At 34.3% G+C, this 25,221-nt stretch overlaps 2 protein-coding genes and 1 long non-coding RNA gene across 3 annotated transcripts; 2 read left to right on the plus strand and 1 right to left on the minus strand.

Annotated features, from left to right (window-relative positions):
- Positions 1–4,255: 4,255 nt before the first annotated feature.
- Positions 4,256–6,277, plus strand: LOC107647959 (uncharacterized). The gene is made up of 2 exons (XR_001621674.3): positions 4,256–4,666; positions 6,090–6,277. It is a non-coding gene; the product is annotated as an uncharacterized LOC107647959 (long non-coding RNA).
- Positions 6,278–7,801: 1,524 nt separating this feature from the next.
- On the plus strand, positions 7,802–10,089 carry GH9B13 (glycosyl hydrolase 9B13). The gene is made up of 4 exons (XM_016349733.3): positions 7,802–8,334; positions 8,415–8,621; positions 8,690–8,890; positions 8,979–10,089. The coding sequence occupies exons 1-4, from the start codon at positions 8,035–8,037 to the stop codon at positions 9,840–9,842; spliced, it is 1,572 nt and encodes a 523-aa protein (XP_016205219.1). The 5' UTR covers positions 7,802–8,034; the 3' UTR covers positions 9,843–10,089.
- Positions 10,090–11,096: 1,007 nt separating this feature from the next.
- Positions 11,097–16,536, minus strand: SUS3 (sucrose synthase 3). The gene is made up of 15 exons (XM_016349734.3): positions 16,157–16,536; positions 15,917–16,049; positions 15,379–15,530; positions 15,076–15,268; positions 14,700–14,818; positions 14,392–14,608; positions 14,145–14,240; positions 13,841–14,014; positions 13,557–13,673; positions 13,287–13,453; positions 12,854–13,078; positions 12,146–12,467; positions 11,816–12,060; positions 11,599–11,737; positions 11,097–11,423 (listed from the first exon to the last, which is right to left on the minus strand). Exons 1-15 carry the CDS (start codon positions 16,255–16,257, stop codon positions 11,382–11,384), a joined length of 2,442 nt encoding a protein of 813 aa, XP_016205220.1. The 5' UTR covers positions 16,258–16,536; the 3' UTR covers positions 11,097–11,381.
- Positions 16,537–25,221: the final 8,685 nt, after the last annotated feature.

Consider the following 25,221-nt stretch of genomic DNA (forward strand, 5'->3'; position numbering starts at 1 on the left):
TTAAAATAACATATAAAAATTGACAAAATATATTTTAATACATAAAAATACTAATAAATATCAAATTAAAAGATAAAACACTAATAAAATACATAAAAAATTTCATATAATAAAAATTTTTTAGATAAACTAAAAAACAATAAAAAATAATAATCTACATGAAAAAGCAAAACACTAAAAAAATATAAAAAATATTTATCATATAAATAAAATAAATACAATAAAAAATAAAAATATGAAAAAGAGTATTATATATTTTATAATATCGAACAAAAAAAATGTTCTATAATTTTTTTAGTACTGTTAGTATTCTTTAATTTAGTATCATTTTGGATTATAATTTTTTATTATTTATGACTCTTTTGTTACTTGTAATTAGTATATAATAAAAACGAAAATAAAGTACAATAAGAAGTACAATAAAAAAACAAAAATTTTCTTATACAAACGTAATATATAATAATTACAATCAACAACATATATCATATGAACAAAAAAATTATAATAAGTAAATAAAATTTATTGAATAAGACCAAATAAAAAATAAAAAAATTTATATACAACATAAATATAGTATAATAAAGAATAAAAAAAGAATTGATATAAACAAAAAATAATAAAAATATCATAACAATTAATAAAAATAAGAATTTATATTAACAATAGTTGTCATATGAATAAAAAAATATAATAAAAATATAACATTAGAACTAAAAAATAATATAAAAATATTTATCATATAAATAAAAAAATACAATAAAAAACAGAAAAATCAAAATATAAAAGAGAATATTAAAAATAATAAAAAATTAAAATATTTACCTTAATGTGATTGAAACAAATTTAAAAGATTTTGATGAAAAAAAATGGAACCAAGGACATATGCAAACAATTACTGTAAAAATTATATGGTTACTTGCATACTTTTTATAGAAGAAGATGAAGGGTAGAGTTGATAGAAAATGAATGAATTTCTAATCTAATTTCTCAACTGTAATCAACTTTCCCAACGTAAACGCAGAAGTTAGAATTTTTTGCTTCACATATGTTTAAAGATGAAAACAATTCTGTCAGGATTTCACAAAGTTATCAAATATAAAATGGGACGTTAAAGACACTCAAACGGACTTCTCTTCCCTAACGTGAATCCAAACACACCCAAAATCTATAGATGGAAAGCACTGCCAACAATGAACTTAACAACAAGCCAGCGTAATTGGAGTAATTATTGTAGTATGCTACAAATTATAGAGATACGTTATTCATTTTACCCAACACACAAAGATCTTAGCCAAGATCTTACACTAAATCGACACACTCCCCTATTGGCTACTACAATTAGATAGAATCAAAGAACAACGAGTGCAACTTCCATATTACAATGTTATTGTGTATTTAAAATTGAAACACGGCATGGCATGTACGCAAGTATTTGAGACTATGTCTCACTTGAAGTATCTGAAATAAATTACAACACAAGACTCCATAATAAAACTCATTCACACTTTATGACACCAGTGCCCATATGGATAGTTGGTGGCAATTATGGTGTTCATGGAATAAATGTGTTGTGTGTTTGTGGCATTGGGAAAACTGTTGCTCATCACAGGAGATATTCGTATCGGTAAGTCTGCTCATTAATATGGTACGTAATTTCACTATTTTGTTTTGGTGGCATATCGTGAATTTTAAGAATGACATTGACAAAACCAAACCAACACATCTTAGTATCAAACCATTGTGAGATCGATAAGATCCAACTTAGATGCAAATTAGTCAAAGAGAAAAGTCCATGAACTAACAATTTTTGTATATATTAGACAATAATTTTAAGGTTTAATTATTGGTCTTATAATTTTACTAAAATTTTAATTAAGTTTTTATATGTATATTTTTTAATTGGATTCTTACACTACTTTTAATTTTACAATTAGGTCATTTCTAGTATAAAAAATGTTAGAGTTAATTAAACATATTTTTACAAATTAAAGGTATTTATAATTAAAAACCTAATTAGATCTTTGACGGCATGTATTTTGAGAGAAATATTCTGTTAATTTTAAAGTTTTTGATATAAAAAAGACCTAATTACAAAATTAAAAGTAACTAGAAATCCAACTAAAAAAATGTAAAAACTTAATTGAAAATTTGATAAAAATATAGGATCAATAAAATAAATAAAACTAATTTTAACTAAGATACCTACTTTATTAGTGTATTTGGACTTTTTTTTAACACCAGCTTACAAAAATACAGTGGTTGACTAAGTACTAGCTAAAAAGAGTAAATTATCCAGTCCTGTAATATTGTCGCTTTTTAATTTGAATATGGAAGTAAGAATAGTGTTGGATTCGGTTATGCAGAAGAGAGGTGTTTCACAACGTTATAGTGTCAGTGGAACAGAACTCGGACCCTACGAGTTCTCTCTCACTAAACGGACGGTCCGAGTTCTCTCTCATAAAAAAAACCAATTACAAGCAATACAAAGGATCCGATTTCCATCTTCTGAAATTCAAATTTCTCCGGCTACAAAACGGACCATGCAATTTGTTATGCAAAATTTTAAAATCAAAGAACTCGCATGGTTCGAATTCTTCTACCTCACACTCACAAAAAACTGTCCCACATATTTGTCTTGTACCACATGAATCCATACCAAGGCAGAACACACACAAACCTTCCATATCCATAAAATTGAGCCTAATATTGTTGTTAGAAAAATAATTAAATGAGATGTTTTTAATTTACACATGAAATTGCAAGCAATAAATTTGGAGGTTGATTTTGCCGGTTGGATGAAAAAAGGAGGAACGTGGTGTCAGGCTTTATTTGCATTGAGGCTCAGTCCTATACTACCGTACGGTACTCTGAGGAAATGATCCTTTTACAGAGGGAGGGAACTGAAGAGAAGAAGAAATGGGCATCAATTGTCTAGTCTCTACTACTGCTCCATGTGGGAACTCATCAGTACTTCAGACTAGCACATGACTATTGCCTTCACGCTACCTATTACTATTGCCTCCATATTCTCATTATTTCCCTACTTAGTTTACTTGTTTCACCTAAACTTTCATTTTCATTATTTGCTATCATCAATTAATCAATTTCCCATTTTAGCCTACTTTCCACTTTCCATCCTATATTATTTACCAATAATAACACTCTCAATATTCGGATACTTCACTATAAAGGTTTGACTTATTCTTTTTTAGGTTTGATTATTTTGCTTGTTTTTATAGTTCGATATGATTCTTAATTACATCTTATGGTTTCAAATACTCTATAGAACAAGAGGTTAGATGAAGAAGTGATAAAAACCCGTACTGTATTTTATTATTGTCACCCCAATTATGTCATGAACAATTTATTTTAATGCATGAGACATATCATATGTTGGTGTTATGTACTATGTCTATGTCTTATGTGTAAAGGATTATAACTAGAGGCTAGAAATTTCCATATATCTTCATAGTATATGGGTGTTCCATATACCATGCAATGTCTGCGTATGGGCCTTTAATTTATGAAGGTTCAGTTTTAGTGAATTAACCGATGAACTTGAGGGATCAGTGTGTTTTCCATGCTTGTGTTCACCACCTTTTTCCGACAGCTTTTCTTAGTTGAAGCATTGACCATTTTGTTTTGTTTGTTCTCTGACTATGCAGTAGTTACTATGTACTCTGTTATTATGGTTAGTGGGCCGGGCTTCAGTTTCAGTGCTTTTTTGGACCACAGCACTCAACCTAGCTAGATCCATTGAGCAAAAGAAACTCTACAACCAAAAAGAATATACCATGGATTGATCGTTGATATTATTGATTATATAAGTTTTCATTAAATATGTAAGGTGTTTTTCTTGGTGGGTTTTTTTATATGAAAAAAATATTGGTGTTTTTGTTAAAAATAAAATTATTTAGTATAATTAGAGGCGAATAGATTTTATAGGTGGAAGGTCATCACGCAGAATACGTGTTGGATATTAGGGGTGTTCAAAACCGATCCGGACCGAACTAAACCGATGGACCGAACCGAAAAAATCAAAAACCGAAATAACCGAAAATTGAAAAACCGAAAAAAGTGATGTTTTGCTGTTTTTCTGCGGTTCGGTTCGGTTTTCGGTTCTTGCCACCAAAACCCTAACCGAACCGAACCGAACCGGTTCTTCCCAAAACCCTAAAAATTAAAACTACCCCACCCCCCAAACGCGTTACCTACTACTCCCTCCCTAGTCAGTACTCACTACTCACCTTACCTTACCTTGCTGCTGTGCTGCGCGAGTCTCTCCCCCCATGGAAACCTAACCCCGCCCAAATCCCAGATCGGAGCCACCACAGACCCCCCACGGAGCCAGCCTGAGCCACCCACCTCCTTGATACTCGAGGCCTTCCTCTTCCTCCAAATCTCACCTCCTTCACTCCTTGAAACTCGAAGTGGAAGCCAGCCTGAGCCACCCACCCACCGGCCACCGTGAAGACGAAGACGACCTCACCACCTCCGAGTCTCCGACCTCGCCGCCTCCACCCAGAAAGCCTCCACCCAGTAGCGTTTCTGGGTTCTGTAGGGTCACCTCACCACCTCCGAGTCTCCGACCTCGCCTCCTCCACCCAGAAAGTCTCCCACCCAGCCACCGATTCAAGTGCATATGGAGCCCGAGCCATCTATTCAGGTAAACTTTACTAATGCATTGTTGCCTTGTTGGTATTGCTGCTTGAGGTTATTGTTCAGTTTATTCAGGTTAGGGTTATTGTTGGTATTGCTGTTTAGTGTTTACCATGTATTCAGTCTATTGTTGGTAATTTTGGTCTTGCTGATTTATTGTTCAGTTTAGGGTTATTGCTGATTTTGGTAATTTTGTTCATTGCTTGTTCAGATTATCAAGTTTTGTTCTGTTTTGTTTATTGCTGGTTCATTGCTTGTTTATTGCTGGTGATTGCTTGTTTATTGCTGGTTTTGTTCATTGCTTGTTCAGATATGAATACATGATAAGAATTAATTAAGAAAATTGAAGCAACAGGAATTCTCAAAACTAAGGCAACAAGCAGCATATTAAAACTGTAAAAAAATGAACAAAACCAGCATATTAACATGTGAAAGAAGCATATTGTTCAATTGGAATTAAGATGTTTTCTCCCAGGGGAATAAACACAGATGAATTTGGGTTTGTGGCATCACTATAACCATTAGTTAGTTTATTTTGTGAATTCACCATTTCTTATAGCCTAGAAGAATATGTGTACGGCCAGTTTATGCCTCTATTTAGTAGCATATAATATAATTAACATTGGCCCATACTTCAGTTACCAATTCCCTTGCTTTTAAATATAATTGGAGGAACAAAAGCTATTAGGATCTTTAGGACACTGACAAAGAAATTCCATCTTCTGCCTTGGCTGTATGGCTTCTTATTTGCAGCAACTTTATAAAACTATATTATATATTAGGACATGATAATTAATCAATCTGCATAACTAGTTTTGATTAGTGTGAATAAATAAAAAATAGTTATTTGTATTGTAGTATCTATGACTTTAGCGGTTACATGGTGCCACGATGATAATTTCTAATAATCAAGGCAAGTTTTTTCTACTATTTTGACCATACTAGCTACATTTCTTTGTGCTGCTAAATATTGGGAGATAAGACACGGAAGATGGGGTTAGGTTATTTGTTTCCATCTATCCACACCAATATGATAGAAAGTGTAATTATTAATATTATTATACATTATTTTAATACCACCATGGTTTAAATTCAATGAGATTAATTGGAAGGTTATAGAAGAAAGGAGTAGCACTGTTAAGAACTAGTAAGTTAACACTGAATAATACACCACACACACTATTATTTTGTTGATTGTAAAAAAATGATGAGAGGGCATTTAGCATTGAATTGTATTGAATTCATATTTACAACATCATATGCTGCTACACTCTGAACAACCTCAACAGTCAGAGAATGAATTATTTTTTAAATATTAATTTTTTTATTATTGCTTGTTTATTGCTGGTTTTGTTCATTGCTTGTTCAGATTATCAAGTTTTGTTCTGTTTTGTTTATTGCTGGTTAATGGTTATTGCTTGTTTATGTAGTTTGACGTCAGTTCAAGTGAGAATATGGGCGACACTGGATTGCCTCCAGTTCCTATTCCGAATGAATCAACAAGCATCAGATCTCCGACATTATGTATTTTCAATCTTATGATTTTGGCTATTGTGTATTTTGGCTTGTTGATTTCAATCTTATGACATTGCATAATAGTATGGTAGAATTTTTTTTATTTGATTGAAAAAACCGAACAAACCGAACCAAACCAAACCGATTTTAATTGGTTTGGTTTGGTTCGGATGACCTTGAAAAAAAAACCGAACCAAACCGAACCGCAGCTTAATTAAACGATCGGATCGGATGACTTTTCCTTCAAAAACCGAACCAAACCGCACCGCGAACACCCCTATTGGATATGTCTCATCATCTTAGCAACACGCATGATGCGTATTGAACATGTGTCAATATTCTGACCAATACGCAAGATGTTTGATAAACACTTTTTTTGCATATTCACAGTATTGTAATACACTTTAAATATCAATATTCAACCAAAATATCATCTTTATTTTCGTATTAAAAATAATTTCTGGTTTTTCTTTTCTTTTTTCTTTCGTTTGCTTAGTTGAAGAAGCAATAAAAAAAGTTTTCATTGAAAAATTAAAATTTTTTATATTTCTAATACACTTTTGAAAAAAATTAAAAGTTATTATTTTCATCTGCTTAGGGTATTTGTTAGGAGAATAATTATTAATTTTCAAAATATTTATAATATTAATAAAAGAAAGAGTTCATTGACAAAAAAAAAATACTAATTAAAAGCTATAATAATAATTTTATATACAAACCTTCATTATGTGAAAATCAAATATCCATCTTTTGGGATGAAAAATAAAAAATTTTAAATTTTGACAATATTTTTTTATCTAAAAAATAAATTAAAATTCCTTTGAAATTTCACTTAATGTTTTTTTATATGAGAAATTTTTTAGAATTAATAATTTTTAATAATTTTGGTTATTATTTAACTAGCATAAATATTAAATTATCTTTAATAAATATATTTTATTAATTTATATGTACAAGTTCTAATAAATATATGTATAAATTATATACTTTTTGTGTGCAACCTTCTCTAAATATGAGTATAAATTATTGCCGGCACAAAATGATAATATTTAGTACTGATTATGTACCACACTTTTTATTTTTATTATTGAAATTGTGGTGGTATTTTTAAATAATGTGGAGAGTTGGTGTATTTTTTATTTTTTTTGTATGGATGATCACAAATCTGAAAATTAAATTTGTAGTTTATAATTTTTTTTGGCCACAAAACTGATCTACTAATTTGCTTATCTCTTAAAAAAAATTTTCAACCCACACAAATCTAAAGCTCACATCTCTCTATTATCCCAAATTTGACTCTAAGTTTTGTTTCCAAAAGCAAAATTGAGTCTCTGATTTATGAATTTTAATTTAAAAAAAATATATCTCCATATCCATAAAAAACACACTATTTTTCCATAATTGAGTATTACACATTTTAAACTTCCATAACTAAAAAAATTAGCCTAACATTGTTGTGTTTATAACTTTATATAGCAAATACCTATATATCGATTTTTGCTAAACTCTAAAATATTTTATAATTTAAACATTCGAATATGATCATAAATTTAGAGCTAACCAAATGGTTTAGAATCTAAATATTTTAATTTCTCCGTGTATTAGATAAACTTTTTCTCTTATATAGGTAACCCTCGCGTTCTTGGTTGCACGCAGAACGAGATAACTCCCTTGAACTTTTGCAGTTTTTATTTATTTGATGAAGGAAAAAGAAGTGTTAGATTAATGGCAAGCCCCTGTTAATTAGTATATAGGGTGTGGTCCTAATTATTCGTATTGTTGTAAACTTGGAACCAAGCATGATTTTAGCCATTGCTGCAGCTTTTGCTTCTTCTATAAATTAACCTCACTCATTCTTGCATGTGTCACTTCACCTTCCTCGGTTGGTTGCTTCTTTCTCTCTCACTCAACATGCCTCTCTTCCTTCCTTCTTTGTTTTTCCTTCTAACTCTTCTCTCAACCACTCTTCTCTCTCACTCCTTCCCCTTCCCCAACCATGGCCACCGCCCTCACCCTCACCGCTTCGCCTCTCACAACTACAGAGATGCTCTCAGCAAGTCCATCATCTTCTTTGAAGGCCAGAGGTCTGGCAAGCTCCCTTCTAACCAGAGGATAACTTGGAGGAGAGACTCTGCTCTCTCTGATGGCTCTGCCATGCATGTAATCATCTCCATTTTCATGCTCTCCTTTTCTCTGTCTCTTGCATTTTGCTTATTTGAGTTGAAAATGCGGCAATGCAGGTTGATTTGGTGGGAGGGTACTACGATGCAGGGGACAATGTGAAGTTCGGTTTTCCGATGGCATTCACGACCACCATGCTCTCATGGAGTGTTCTCGAGTTCGGTGGGGTCATGAAGGGCGAGTTGCAGAATGCCAGAGAGGCCATTCGCTGGGGAACTGATTACCTTCTCAAAGCCACTGCACATCCTGGCACCATTTATGTTCAGGTTTCTTTTCTCTCTTTCTTTCATGTTTTTCCTCACAACACTGTTAATTGGTTTGGTGGTGGTTGAAGGTGGGAGACGCTAAGAAGGACCACGCGTGTTGGGAGAGGCCAGAAGACATGGATACTCCAAGAAATGTGTACAAGATAGACAAGAGTACCCCCGGTTCAGAGGTGGCCGCGGAAACCGCTGCGGCTCTTGCAGCTGCTTCTCTTGTTTTCAAGAAAACCGACCCCACCTACTCCAAAATTTTGGTTAGGAGGGCCATCTCTGTAAGCATTCTTCTTTTGCTTGTTGTATACGTATACTTGTACGTATATGTATATATCTAATAACTTTGCCTTGTGTTTTTGGGTTCAGGTTTTCCAATTTGCTGATAAATACAGAGGATCATACAGCAATGGGTTGAAGCCATTTGTGTGCCCGTTCTACTGCTCTTACTCTGGTTATGAGGATGAGCTTCTTTGGGGTGCTGCTTGGTTGCACAAGGCTACTAGGAACTCCATCTATCTTAACTACATTAAGGTTAATGGACAAACACTTGGTGCTGCAGAATCTGACAATACATTTGGGTGGGATAACAAGCATGTTGGAGCAAGAATCCTTCTCTCTAAGGAATTTCTAGTTCAGAAAGTGCAAACCCTACATGACTACAAGGGTCACGCGGACAATTTCATCTGTTCCCTCATTCCAGGAACCTCTTTCTCTTCCGCACAATACACACCAGGTGGCCTTCTATTCAAGATGAGTGATAGCAACATGCAGTATGTTACATCCACCTCCTTCCTTCTCTTAACCTATGCCAAGTACTTGACCAAATCCCACACCGTCGTCAACTGTGGCGGCACCACCGTTACTCCCAAGAGGCTCCGTGCAATAGCCAAAAAGCAGGTGGATTACTTGCTGGGAGATAATCCCTTGAAGATGTCGTACATGGTGGGGTATGGTCCAAGGTACCCAAGAAGGATACACCACCGGGGATCATCTCTGCCGTCCATTTCTGTACACCCTGGCAAGATCCAATGCTCAGCAGGGTTCGGTGTCATGAACTCACAAGCCCCCAACCCCAACGTTCTTGTTGGTGCTGTGATTGGAGGGCCGGATCTGCATGATAGGTTCCCGGATCAACGGTCAGATTATGAGCAGTCAGAGCCAGCCACTTATATCAACGCACCTCTTGTGGGTGCACTCGCTTATCTTGCACACTCATTTGGCCAACTCTGACCACACTATCTTTGGTTAACTTTCAGGGTTATGTAAAAAGTGCACAAGGTGTAAGGGGATAAAGTGCTATGGTAAGGACCAGCCTCCCTATAACCTTGAAGCACCACGTAGGGTTTGGTGTTCTATTTTACAGTTTGTTGGCGTTTACGAGTTTAGTTATTGTAGTTTCGTGTGAGAAACGCCGTTAACTTGTGGTTGTGTGATTTTCTATATTAATTAAACTCTGTTGGTATCGGTGCATTGCGATGATTTGAGATTCTGGTGTAAGACAGCGGTGTTGTTCTAATTAGTTAAAAAACCAACAAAGTACTTGAATATAAATCTCGTTTTAACTATCCTACTTGGTAGTTGTAAACAAAGTAAAGGGTATCTTGAATATATGAAGTAATTAGTTGTAAAAAACCAAGTAGATGTCTATATATCATTATTATTATTTTATGAAGGAATTTAGCATAGGGCTTATTCCTTGAAACCAGGAAATATTCCATGAATAAGGCTAGAAAGGGTAAGAAAAGTATACTGTATTAGTAGTTTAATACTAGTATATTTTGCAAATTTGCAGTAAGATGAGTAAAAGCAAGAATTGCAGTGGGTAGTGTGCAAGAGCACCCGATCAATTTATTTCTTTAGCTAGTTGCGGATAACGAGTATTTGACCGTTGAAAAGAGGGCGAAATGAAGAAAAAAAGGGGTCTTGGGAGACATGTGAACATATTGGGGAATGTGGACAACGGGGTCAAAAAGGCTGGTTCGGCTAGACCCTGTTGTGTTGTTGCAGGTGTCAGAAAGTGTAAGGCCTGCAACTCTCTTTTGAGGGAAGAGGGATAGCATGCCTCAAAAAACTGCAACAGAAAGCGTCCAATCTGATTGAGGATGGAAAGAAATTCCCCCAATGCAACTAACTGAGCAACTTCATTACATAGAACCAATGGCTGTGCTCGCCCCCACCTCAAAACGCCACAAGTCCCTTGGGCCCCCTTTGCCGTTTTCAGCCTCTTTCTACACAACTCACCTAAAAGTCTTTCTTACTTCATAAATGAAACAAACAAGGGATGGGATTGGGGTTGGGGACCATGACCGTGACCAATAAAAAGATACTCAAGTCTTCTATAACTTTGAGGCATAATTGACAACGTAGGTACCTAGTTATTATAAATATAAAATCTTTCTAAGGAAATTGCATCAGTGTAATACTGTAGTCTTTCTGAGGGCAACGAAATTCCATCATGGTGCAATTGTTGTCTTAAACTTGGAATAATCCTAAAAACTCGCAAATTTGAGCTTTCAATTATATTCGAGCTTTCACAACAGCTTGGCTAAGTGCTAAGCCACGGGGAAACGATACATCCAACAATGAGTTCCCAGAATCACCGAGACAATCAGAGCTAACATGGACAACTATCCATGGAGCTCCTACATTTTTTGCAGAACAAGATTTTACAACACAAGAAGCAGACTTATATACACTCGGTATAAGACTCTTATTGTCTGCTGTCAACACCTGGTGAAAATACAATAGCTGTTAGGACAAACCAGCTGGCTAATTTGCATCATCATCCTTTGCCAGCGGAACTGAATTTACCTGCAAAACAAGTTGCAGCGCACACAGTTGAAATTAATGCTTGTAAGAAATGATTATGTTTCTTTTAGGCTTTTAGCCATTACTAATGCTTGAAAAGTTCATAATCCGGCTTCATGATAGCAGCATTAGAACCTGGTTCTAAAACTAAGCAGCAAACAGATGCAACATAACTCACCAAATCGCGGAACTTCAGAATATAGAACATCTCAAGATATCTTCGGGTTTCACGCCTTTCTAATTTGGAGACGTGTTTCCAGAAACTATAAACTCCAGCCAAGGTCATAAGCCTTTCAGAATATATCTTCCATGTGTACCTGTTTATTGTTTCTTTAGCATAAATATCACCAGGGAAAATAAAAGGAAAACTACCTAATATTATGAAAATTGCTTACCTTTCATAAATTCTTTGAAGACCACCATCAGATATTTTATTCCAATGGCTTGGATCTTCATTGCATTTTTGGAAGAATCCAAGCAAAATCTCAGAAACTTGGTCAGGGTGATAAGGATCAATATGGAATCCTGATACACCATGTTCGATGATCTCAGCAGGACCACCATGGCAGGTAGCAAATGTGGGAAGGCCACAAGTCATGGCCTCCACAACTGTAAGACCAAAAGCTTCATAGAAAGCAGGCTGCAGTAAGAGAGGAATAGTGAGTGAGTGAGGGAGGAATGAAGCCCTGGGGATCAATGAAACAGTAGAGGTGGAGATACATTACCTGAACGAAAACACCTTTTGTGTCCGCTATGTAACGATACAGCTCACCATTACGTGCTCTATTTGTTTGGGCAGCAATCCACCGAAAATCACCATCGAGATTGTACTCTTTTATGAGACCATGCATCTTCTCAATTTCTGATATTTCTTCTCTGTCCCTTGACTTTTTCACATCAATATAACCAGCAACCACCACAAGGTTCACCAATTCCCTCAATTTGTTGTTCTTAGCAAAGCTTTCTACCAAGCCAGAGATGTTTTTTACTCTGTCTAGCCTTGCCATGGAGAAGATTATAGGCTTTGACTTGTCTTTCAGCGTGCCACTACCACACAGTGACGAAGATAAACTTATTAACTGAGGTAGTCGCAGTCATATCTGATGAATCTAACATGCTTTTTCAAAAAAAAGTAGTAGGAAAAAAAAAGATGCACATATTCTATCAATTCTGAGAAATAACAATATTTGCAACATGGGATTTCGAACAAGACAACGGCATTGATTATCTACAGTTGAAACAAGTAACAGCAGAGATTGGATCCATGAATTCAGGACAAGCAATGACTTGGCTAACAGATCATATACTTAAAACAGAACTTTTTGCGTAATGCATGACAAGACAACTAGTCCTTCATTTCAATTACGTTGGAGATATAGATTATTGTAGGAGTAGAGCCAAATTAAAATTTTAAGCTATTCGACTACACTCACATGTGCTCATCAGTCTGCTCAGGATCAAATAATAGCTTTTCAATGGAACCATGCAGAGATGTTAATCTTTTCTGTTTGTCGGAGTAGGGGAAATAGATTGACATGTCTGCTCCAGGAGAGACAATATTGAACTTGGGATCAAACACATCAATGCCATGGACAACCCTATAGAGTCCAGGAAGAGTAAAAGCAGTGTGGCTCTCATACTGGCCAACAGTATTCTTCCTGAAATATAAAAAGCAAGTAAAGTAAAAGACATGAGGTTGCATTAGCAAAACTACAAAACAATAAATAAGAAGTGATTAGTAATAAGACTTCGAAATAAATTTAAATTAGAACTATGATTAGGTACTTGATCACAAGAAATATAGATCACAAGAAATTATGTTTCAAAAATCGTAAGTACACTATATCTCATGAACAGTATACTTACGTCCCCGCAATCTCTTGGTATGTACTAGTGATGATAAAATCTGCATTATTCATAGCTATTAAGTCAGCAGTGAACTGACATGAAAAATGATATTTATCCTCAAATTTCTTCCAATATATATCTGAATCTGGATATTTTGTCTTCTCCAGCGCATGCGCAATTGTGCACTACACATATGAACGTTAAATATATTAAGTTGCATTATCGGCACGAGACTTGAGCTTTCACATTTGTATGGAAAAATTAAGATGACAGAGAACAGGAAAGAACCTGGGTAACTCCCATCTTATAAGCCAATAAAGATGCAACAAGGTTCCCATCACTGTAGTTTCCAATGATGAAATCTGGATAACCTTGTAACTCAGCAGCAATTTCACTGGCAACATCCTGTTAATAGTTAATACACAAAACCATAAAATGTTAAATGGAAACGGTAGACCATATAGTATGTGCTAGAACTCAGAAGCTAGGAAATTGTTAACTCATAATTTCTAGTTCCTAATAATTGTTCATAATCAGGTGAATTATTCAAGCTATAGATTTTGCACATTTACCTCTGCATAAGTCTCAAGATATGGCCAGACATCAAACCTCGAGATCCATTTCTTGAGGGTTCCTTTATCAGATCTGAATGGAACTCGCAAAATATGAGTGTACTCAGTACCACTGACTCTTTCTAGCCGCTGGTTGCATGTTGTACCCTTTGCATCAGGTATCAACCTGGTAACCTTTAGAATTGCAGAGGATTTTTAATTTAGTATGAATATAAAAAAAATATTCTTTTTAGGAGGAAAAAAAATCAACTACAAAACAACCCAGCCAAATATGTAGAGAGCTGACCCAAGAAGTTACACTTACAATCAAAATTCTAGGAGTAAAATCAAGTCCTTGCTTCTGGATCCGAAGGAGCATCTCATTCTCAAGGGCACGGACTTGATCTAGTATATAAACAACCTGCAGATACAAGCCTTTCATGTAGGATCATATATATAACTCAAACAATGCAAGAGGCAAAAGTGTGGAAATGAGGACACTGAACAATGTAGAATCTCTAGCTTAACTTTTCTTATGCCAAATAAGATATATTAATAATAAATAAGAATACCTGTCCTCCCGTGTCAGGCAAACCCAGGACATTGGCTTGGCCAAAGTAGCCATGAGGAGATAATATAACAACATTAAACACCATAGGCACTCTCCCAAGAAAAGTCTCTAGTATAGAAGGATCAGGAGCCTGGAGAATATCCAATAGCAAATGCATGTTCTCTAATACACGTTCAGCAGTGTCACCCCAACCCCTCTCAAAACCCATTCCTTGTAACCTACACTCAAAGAAAGAGTTAAATGAAATTTTTTTCACATTGTTCATGCGGTAAGAGAAAACTGTAAATTGATTGTTGAAGAATAGCTTACACATATTCAAACTCGGAATAAAGTGTTTCAGGTGCAAGCTTAGAAAGATACTCCTCAGCCTTGGCCAGAGCAGATTGAAGTTTGGAAATGCTTTGTATACGGTCATTTAACATCAGTGCCTACCATGATAATGAAGCAGAAAAAGATCAGAATCTAAATCCATATATTCCTCATACCTAAACAAAATTGCAAAATAGAAATGTGCATCGAGTACTCTGCTAAGAGGATGCATTTTCACCTAGAGAGAGAGAAAAGGGAGAGAGAGAAGGGGGGGGGGGGGGGGGACTACCATTTTGAAACCATAACTATTGTCATCTTAGTATCAACTACTTAAGGTCAACTATTAAGTAGAAAGTGCATAGCATGGCAAACTTACATGGCCTTTATACTTGTGAACACGTAGGAATTCAAGCAAGGGCTCCAAGGAATCTTTGTTGCGAAACATACTTGAAGAAAGGTGGCGATTGAGAAATTGGACACCATTGCCAATGGATGATGAACGAGTGGGGCGTGGAAATGATGCATTAAATGGTTCAAAATCAAGCTCCAGCACAAAATTATCGTTAATCCTAAAGCAAAATATAAAAAAATAATAGTCATCATCACAACAGCAATTAAATTACAGAAACTTTCAGTGCATTTAAAGAAAAAAAAAAAAGCTAAGCAGTAGATTCCATACTGTCCATCTACAAGTTCTTCCTTGAAGCTGAGATATTCAGAAACACTCAATTGCTCCACACTGAGTTCAAATATATTAACACGGACATATTCCCACACACCAGGTCTTGGACGAACTGCTATGGCCACAAAGGGAGGCAAAACTATGGCTTCCTGTCACAGATATAACGCTTCAATTTTTCATATACTATTTGAATCTACATATGTGAAGTAAACTAAAACCAGCAATACTATTTAGTGATATTATTCCCTTTCCAAATTGTATGACAATGCTAGGATGACAGCATAAAAAGCTGTTAGCAAATCCAAATGAAATTCATACCTAACAACAACTTTCAATGCAGTTAATTTAATTGTTACCTAGAGTTTATCAAGGTAAATAAGTTTGTTTAGCTGGGTCTAGCATCATGATACAATAGTAATACAGGGTCCAAAGCATTTTTCTATTTTGTAAATGTGAGACATGAAAACATAACATACGGAGAGATTAAAACAAGGGTATAAAAGGAAGTATCATTTAATGAAAGGGATAAAGTGACCTGTGCAGACTTGATGATTTCGCCAAAGGGACCATTTTTAAGCTCCACTGTAGATTGATCCTCACCAAGGATATTTTCAAGCTCATCGATCAAACTATGAGGTTGCAAAATCCCTTTCCCCTGAGCCACATACCTGTCAAAGCAAGAACCATAAATGACAGAGCTACGAATAGTAAGAGGAAACAGGGCGGTGCATAAAGTATGAATCAAATAAGAAAAGTGAAAAGAAATGGGAGGAACCTGGAGAGGAGAGAAACGAGTTCGTTGCGGTGAGCAGAGAGAGTGTCTTGAACTCTGTCTCTGATGCTGGGAACTCGACCGAGCTTAGGTTGATTCGGCATGATGTGGTGGTGATGATGATGATGATGATGATGACGACGACGATGATGAGTGATTGACGGTGTGTTCGTTCGTTCTGAACTGTAGAACTTTCAAGGGAATTTAGACAAAAGAACAAATTAGAATTTGGAATATGGAATAATGGATTGTGGAAGCAGAAAAGCAAGAAAGAATGGTAATCTGCGACGTGTTGGTTTCAGCTGGGTTTATATCGTAAGAGGAGAATCGTATTCATAGAGAGAGAGAGACAAGGTGGTGTACGTGGCGCCCCTTCATTTATTAACATCTTCGTAAGAGAGAGAAAAAGAATAAAGAAAAATATAATAACTGATTAATATTAATTATTTCATATTTTTTAACTATAATTTTTTGTATAAAAATATTTTTATAGAATGAAATTAAATATATTAGAGTCCTTATTTTTTTATCAATTATTTTTATATAATATAATAAATATATAAAAGGTTTATGATTTGTAGAGAATATAACGTGGAAGTATTAAATTTAAGTTTTAGCCATAATTATTTTCAATAAATATTAAATTTAATCTTTAATTAAAAATAAAAATGATTTTAATTTGATATATTAATTTTTTTTGCGGGCAAAATGACGTCCTGCACTCCTGCTTTTCGAAAAAAAAATTAATTATTTTTTGTTCTCATTCTTATATATATACTTAAATTTAATTTTATATAATATAATATTTCATACGTCTCTCACTCTATCGCGATAATTCGTGCTTCTAGTACTTGGTGGAGCCCGATGTTGACGTTTTTTATGTTGTTTGTGATAATGACTTAATGAGAGGATAAATTTCTTATGGAATTCAATAACAAAATCTCTGCGTTCAAGATTTTTGGAAAATAAAATATAGTTTAATTTTTGTCTATAGTGATATTATTATTTTTTATTTAATTAATAATTTATGATATTTTTTATTTTAAAATTTTAAATAATTAATCTTAATTAATAAAGATTAAAATTTACAAATATTCAAATTTTTCACATGATATTTTTTAATTTGATAAATCAAAAATTAATTTATCATGATTTTATTTTTTTATTATTAACTAATAAATTACTACATGTATAAATCGCAATTTGAACATTTGATATTTGTCGAATAGATGAACTAATTCGTCAACTTGCACAATTTTAATATATATTTTATATTAAAATAAAAATATATATTTTTAATTTTTTAATTATTTAATAAAATATAATTTTTTATTATTTAATATTTTTATTTTAATTAAAAAATATTAAATAAAATATCACACTATCAAATAAAAAAAATAATTGAGAGTTCATTCTCTTTTTAAACTTTAACATAGAGGTATATAGTCTTACTTTAAGCTGGTGCCTAGAAAATTGTCACTTTCAAAAAGATTAAAAAAAAATTGTCTTTAACAAATGGATGAGAATGGGACTATTTTACTTAAATCAAATTTCTGTATCAACTATAGTCAAATAGATCATGTTACTAATACGAAGGTATATTCTATACATCTGCTAAATAAACATTTGTTTTAAAATACTTGGCCAGTGCATCAATAAACCCATCGAATAGACACTTCACAGACAAAAAATAAAAAAATAAAAAAATATTGGAGATAAATAACGAAAACATCCTTAACCTTGGCCGGCGACCTCTTGCATTATGGATAAGAATTCCATTAGCTGTAGTTGTCGACTTGTTAGCAAAAAAAATGTTTTAATTGAGAGATAATTTATAGTTCATAATATAATATTATAGTTTTACACTAAAAGTTCTAGAATTTAAACGGGATAACAAATTCCCTTTCTGATTGTTGAAAAGGTGAGTTTAAGGGAGGAGAAGAAGATGAACTTCGCACAACTTTCAACAAACAAAAGAGAGCGTGTAATTCATGTTTCTATTATCTTGAGTTTTTCATTACAAAATGTATAAAAGTTAATTATATAAGATGTTTTCATCTTACAAGGTCCAGCTTAGTTGTTTAACTAACTGAACAGTCACCAAACTTTTTTTTTTTTTTAAGTAAAGAGTTCAACACAATAAGGTAAATTAAGACAGTACAAACAGAGTAAACAGAAATCAAAATCAATCTATAGTCATTTCCGACATTGTCATTAATAACTATTAAGATCAACTCTATTTCACTCTTTGTAACTCATGAACGACCTATTAATGACATCCGCAAATTCCACCTCTTGATTCCTGAAGATTTCGTTGTTCCTTTTCATCCATATGTGCCAAATGATAGCAAAGAATCTAATTAACCACCTATTTCGCTCTTCCTTTCTTACAGTCACTGTTGTCCAACTTTCAAAGTGTTGCTTAATAGTCTCTGGGATAGCCCACAATCTACCATAGTCAAACAGCCAGACACACCACACTTGCCAAGTAAACTGACAACGAAGAAACAAGTGGTGAAAATTCTCAACATCCTCTTTACATAAAACACACACACTATCATGCTGATCAATAACGCCTAACCTACTTAATTTCTCCTTAGTATTGACTGTACCAACTAATAAGATTTTCTACATATCTATTAAACAAATTATTCTACATGTATAGTTAACTGATATATCAACTCAAGTAACATCTCCTCTCAAGTCAGAATCATTTTCACTTAGCATTCTAAACTTGTTATAATATTTCTAAAACATATTAAGAGTTAGTACTTTAGTCAATATGTTAGCTGTTTGATTTATTGTAGAAATTAGTGACAATTTTATCACTTGTTCTTGTCATTTATCTCTAACAATATAGCAATCTATTTCTATACGTTTCGTTCTTTTGTAAAACACAGAATTTGCTGCAACATGCAATGTTAATTAACTTTCGCAGTAAATAGCAATTGGTTTCTCTAATTTGATCTGCAAATCCTCCAAAATGTATGTAATTCATTGTGCCTCATGAGTTGCCATAGCCAAAGCTCTATATCTTGTCTCACATGATAAAACTGCGACTGTATTTTGCTTCTTACTTTTTCATGACATGATTGATGTTCCCATGAAGAAATAATACCTAGATGTTGATCTTCTTGTGTCTGAACATACTCCCTAATTGCTATCCGAAAAATCACATGGCTCTAAATCTGTCTGATACAAATATTAGGTCCAATGCAGGATCTGCCTTTAAATATCAGAGCACTCTTATAGCAGCCTCCAAGTACTTGTCAGTAGCACAATCTAAAAATTGGCTTAATCTCCCTACTGCATAATTTATATCTCGTTGTATGTTTGTTAAGTAGAGTAATCTCCCTCCTCGGGCCATTCTCGCTCTCTCCTCTTCGGTTCTTGTATGAACTGCAAAAACTCAGACAGCTTGCCCTCCCAAATGGCCTGCTCCAAAGCATCCTTCAGATCAAATCAGACCTGAATTTTGTGGCCAAAACCCTTGTGATAGTCACAGTACAGACTTTTGTTTCCACCTGTCCTATCTTTCAGCTACCGAGATTTCGACAGTATGTTTTTATCTGCGATTTGTTGGTAAACTTCCACAATAAATGCCGTGAGAGAGTTATAGTTAGTAAATTTGCCCACCTGGGAGAATGACTTAAATGGCTTCCCTGAGGTTTTCTCTTTCGGCATTTCGTTTGGCTTTTTCGTAGCCGGTGGGTTGGGTGGCTGCCGCTTAATGGCGGTCACTACTTGACTAACTTCTTCATCGTTGATATACTCCCTTGCCACATTTTGAATTTCTTGTATAGTCCAGACAGATTTAGTAGTGAGATGATTCCTAAAGTCCTCATTCAACAGGTTGTTTGTTAGAAATAGGCTTGCTACCGAGTCCGTCAAGCCATCAATTTCCAGACATTCATCATTGAACCGATCGAGGAACTTCCTCGTCGGCTCGCCAGCATAGGGGTGCACATGGGTCGGGTGAAGCCGGGTTTGATGTGACCCAGACCCGACCCGAAATATACACCGGGTCTATTTATTAGACCCGAACCCGACCCTAAACCCAATGAAACCAATACATTTTCGGGCCACAATTATACCAGGTGAAAATCGGGTAAAAATCGGGCCGTTAACATTACATTACGTTGATACTTTCTTGTAAGCTAGCATGTAAAAATATCCAAATTTCCAAGACTCCAACCATTATTTAACATGGTAAAATTCACTTAGAAAAATATAACAAGAACCAACCCTTCTTTAAAATTAAAGCATAACCACAATCAATACTAAAGCAAAACCACAATCAATACTAATATTGTCTAATAATACTAAATATTTAAATCAATACAAATAACACAATATTATGCATTAGTCTAAAGCAGTGGCGGAACTTGACATAAAATTTTGGGGGGCTAAATAGAAAATAATTGTCAAAATGTTTTTGATATACCCCATTTAAGATAAGCTCGTCTAATCTCATCTCTCTGGTTTGGGTGATATTGCCAAATTTAAAGCCGTTTTTCAAGATTTCGTTCCAAAAAGTTAAGATTAAAGTCATCAGATGTAACTTTTTGAACTTTTGAAGGTTATATCTCACTTTCTTCATAATTCATTAAAGTAGAAGAACTATCTACAGGTGCTGATATTGTAAAAGTTATATGTTCTCCTTCTTAAATATTAGCCTTCCTCTTAAAAAATGTATCAATTCTTTGATTTTTCATTATTATTTTATATAAAAATTTGAATATATATCCTGTAAAATATGTAAAGAAGAAGTTAGAAGGACAAATATTAAAATTTATAATATTTATTGAATTTTTTTTTCAATTTATACCAATACAATAATATTAATACTTATTGAATATTTTATTATTTTTTATCATATAAAAAATTAAATTAAATAAATAAAAAATATTTAATTTTTTATATTTGAACTTAAAGATAGAGAGATTGTTGTTTATTGAACTTATTAGATACTTTAAGTCATAGTAAAGTATTTTAAGTCAATTGAACTATTTTTTATCTTTTGAAAAAATACTACTAAGTTTTTTATAAAAAGTTTGGAGGGCCATGGCCCCCCTTGTCTGAACTAAGCTCCGCCACTGGACTCTAAAGTCTTATGCATTCTAAATATAAAACCTTAACTTATAGTCTTATAATGACTAATAACACAAAATATTAAGATTTACAATACTTAAATTCCACATAAGAATAGCCATGATCCATCACTAATAACACAAAATATTAATTGTGTATGATGACCGGGCCACCGGGCCGACTTCGGGTGACCCGAGCTATGGCCCGGACCCGACCCGAAATAATGACCGGGTCTATTTTTGAGACCCTTACCCGACCCTAAACCCGATGAAATCACACCAAATTAGCCCCTAAAGTGTTCGGGACCGGGCCGGGCCGGGTCTGTGCACCCCTACGCCAACACGTTGTGTGACCCCCAACAAGTTGATCGGGTGCTTGGCTTTGGCTATCCGTGTGGTGAACAGCGCTAAGAACCTCTGTGAGATGTCCGCGAAGACCGTAATAGACTCTTGCGGTAGCGCGTTAAATCACCGTATCGCTGGACTTGCCAGGGTTACTGGGAAAGCCCGACACCAGACAGCGTCACCGACACCCTCCAGGTTCATTCTGGCCTCAAAGGCCGTCAGATGTTCCTGGGAATTTTTCGTCCCGTCATACCTCGTGTTCGTAGGCTTGTATAAGTTTTTCGGTAGCTGGACCTTGAGGATCGAAGGGTGGAAAGGGGTTGCACCCATAATGATGGGGTCCCATCATTTCTTTCCACTGTCTCTCCTGGTCTCCCCACGGTTTTTCGATCTATTGTGGGTGTAGGAGTGAGATCGAGCATCAGCTTGTCTTCGTTCGTTGTTCCTCCTAGGAATCCTTCCACGGTCTTCTGACCTCTTGGTCAGAGAGCGGGTGCGAGACAAACTCGGACAAGAGTCTTTGCTGTGCTTGGGACGGTAGCGGTCACTCGCTGCTAGCTCTCTTTCCAAGTTTTGCACTTAGTGTTGGAGTCCCTGCATGATCTTTGAGTTGTCATCGCCTGTACCACCAAACGGGCGTCCCTCGGGAGATTTGGAGGGGGTCGTCCCGACGGCACGGTGGTCTCGAGCATTCTTGAGAAGAGGCTGCGGAGCTTACCCTACTTCTCAAGCGGGCTCCCCCCTCCTCTCGTACTTCCTCTATGTGAGGAAAGAGCTACATACTCTCGCCAGGTCCCCACAAACGGCACCAATGTTCGGTTGCTCGGGTAAATGTTGGATCGAGTGAGGTCAAGATTGGAGCAATGAGGTGTAAGGATCTGGACCTAAGCGCGAGTTTCAAGGAGAGACTATTGTCCGAATCATCGATGGATTGACGGGTGAGGCCACCTACAAGGACACTCTGATGCTTAAGTTTGCGTCCGTACTAAGAGGCGGCCAATTAGATTAAGAAAGGGGACGTATCTCTGGGGAAATCCCTCCCCATTTATAGTCTGTATTCAGGTGGACCCTTTATCTTGGACCCATTTTTTTTTTTGAAGCTTCTGCCAAATATTCAGATTTCCCGTAAAATATGAAGTGAGGTGCGGGTCATCTGTGTACGGGTCGAGTACCCGTCGGGTCATCGGTCTGTGGAATGGACCTCCGACCCTTGTTGGACTCGGCCGAAACAAAAAACATTATGTAAAAAGAGAGAGAACAAATAAAATAGTCATTAACTACCAAAAAAATAAAAAAATAGAGTCATTCCTTAAAGCAACTAAAGTTTACATAAATTGAATAAAAGACAAATACCACATTAGGTCATCAAACCAAACCCATAGAAAACGGCAATTGTTCATTATGTGTCTATTGTATGTTCTTTAGCCATCAAGAGCAATGAGTTATCCAATAAACAATCCGAAAAGCAAAACTAAAAAAATCCTTTACATCTTATCCTTACTTTTGAGAAACATTGTGCTCGTTTTATTGGTTTCTTTGGTTCATGATTACCAATAGACATCATAGAATCAATTTGATAGCACGGGTATGCACTATATGGGGCAAGCACCAAGAATTTGACTTGAATTTGGCTTTCTTTGATCTCATTAATTAGCATACTGAATCCAACTACTACTGTTCCGTGATGTGCTGCTTCTGGTATATTCTCCACGATCTTATCCATTTTGCTTTGGTATATATGCCCATCGTTGTTTCAACTTGGCAACTCTCTGTGCCACAATTGTTTAATATGACTCCATGCTACTAGGCTACTAGCTACACTTGTTTTTTTAATTTTAAAAGAGTAAAGTATTATTTTTGTCCTTAATGTTTGAGGTAAATTTTAAAGTTGTCTTTGACGTTTCAATCATTCTATTTAAGTTACTAATGTTTTAAAATTGACTCAATGTTGTCCTCCCATTAGGATCCGTTAACAAAATTGAGACAATTTTAAATATTTTTGAAACGTTAGGGATTTAAATATGACGATTAAAATGTTAGGCCATTTGTTTTTGGAGATAAGACACCGAGACATGGAAAATGTATTTGGAAGTAGAGACATGGACACAGAACACATTGTCTCCAAGACAATTTTTTATATTTTTGTATTCACTCTTTTACGAAGGATAATGATGGACACGGAATTTGAAAGAGTGGACATAAACTTTTTTATAAATTTTATTTTCCTTTTTGTCCATAGATATTTTTTATTATTCTACTATTATCCCTTCTTATTTTTCCTATAATTAGTCTTAAAACTTTTGAAAAATAAATATTATTAAAGGTAAAATTGATCTTTTAAAATGCTAAAAAATAATTTATAAGTTGTAATTAATTTTATATAATTTAAAAAAATCAATTTTTAGATAAAAAATAGTTTTCTAAATAAAAATATATTTTTACGTGCAAAAACTATTTTTTTTTCATGTAAAAACAAATTATTTTTTAAAACTGATTTTTTATTTAAAATTAATTTAGCTTATTAACCTAAACAAATTTTTTTATTAATCAAACTCAAATCTTTTTTTTTTATTAATCTTAACAATATATATTCCTACATATTAATAATAAATTTAAAAATAAAATAAATATATTTATAATTTTTATTTTAATATAAATACTATTATATTTTTTTTATTAAAATTTTTGGTCTCTTCAAACATTTTTTCAAGTTTCGTCTGTACTCCTACGTACTCTCATTCTCTATTAAATTAGTTTGTACTTGATATAGAAAATTTGGAATCATATGGTTATTTTAGTCATTTTATATAATATTTTAATCTTGTCCATGTGTATCCAAACATAATACTGGACATTACATTAGGTAGCGTTTGTTTTGAGGTACTGAGACAGAGACTGAGAGACTGAGACTCAGTATCGTGTTTGTTAGTTCAGAGACTGGTACTAAAATTTCTGTCTCTGTCTCTAAAATTTCAGTATTTTAGTACCTCCAAAAAGTAGGGACACAGGGGACTGAAATTTTTAGAGATGGAGACTGAAACTTTAATAACATTTTATACCTAAAATACTTTCATTTCAATTAATTAATTCCAATTTTACCCTTTGTGCAAATTAAATTAGAGTTTTATTCTTGTTTCAATTCCTGTCTCCCATTTTACACCAAACAGAATACTGAGATTTATTTCAATCCCTGTCTCTTAGTCTCTGTCTCTCAGTCTCAGTCTTTCCGTCTCTGTCTCTCCACCAAACGCTACTGTACATCATATCCAAACACAATATACAAACAATAACTTTTAGTGTCTCTGTCCTATTGTCTCTGTCTCAATGTCAGTCTTGTCTTTGAAAACAAACACATCCTTAGGACAACTTTAAAATTTATCCCAAACATTGGGGATAAAAATGATACTTTACTCATCTTAAAATAATCAACATCCTAGGAATGAGCAAGTAGACTATTAATATTGTGAACAAAGATACAAGAGAAAAGAAAAAGGAAAGCAGCAAAAATCAAAGAGAAATAAAAATTTGGTTTTTAAATATGATTAAGCACCTAATTTTTTTTCATAAAGTCTATAATAGTACAATGTTATTAGCTTCTTTTTAATCAGATCAAAACAAATTTAGCTGCTTTAA

This window comes from Arachis ipaensis, chromosome B6, assembly GCF_059453495.1.
Source record: "Arachis ipaensis isolate K30076 ecotype BB chromosome B6, ASM5945349v1, whole genome shotgun sequence".
NCBI classification, from domain to species: domain Eukaryota; kingdom Viridiplantae; phylum Streptophyta; class Magnoliopsida; order Fabales; family Fabaceae; genus Arachis; species Arachis ipaensis.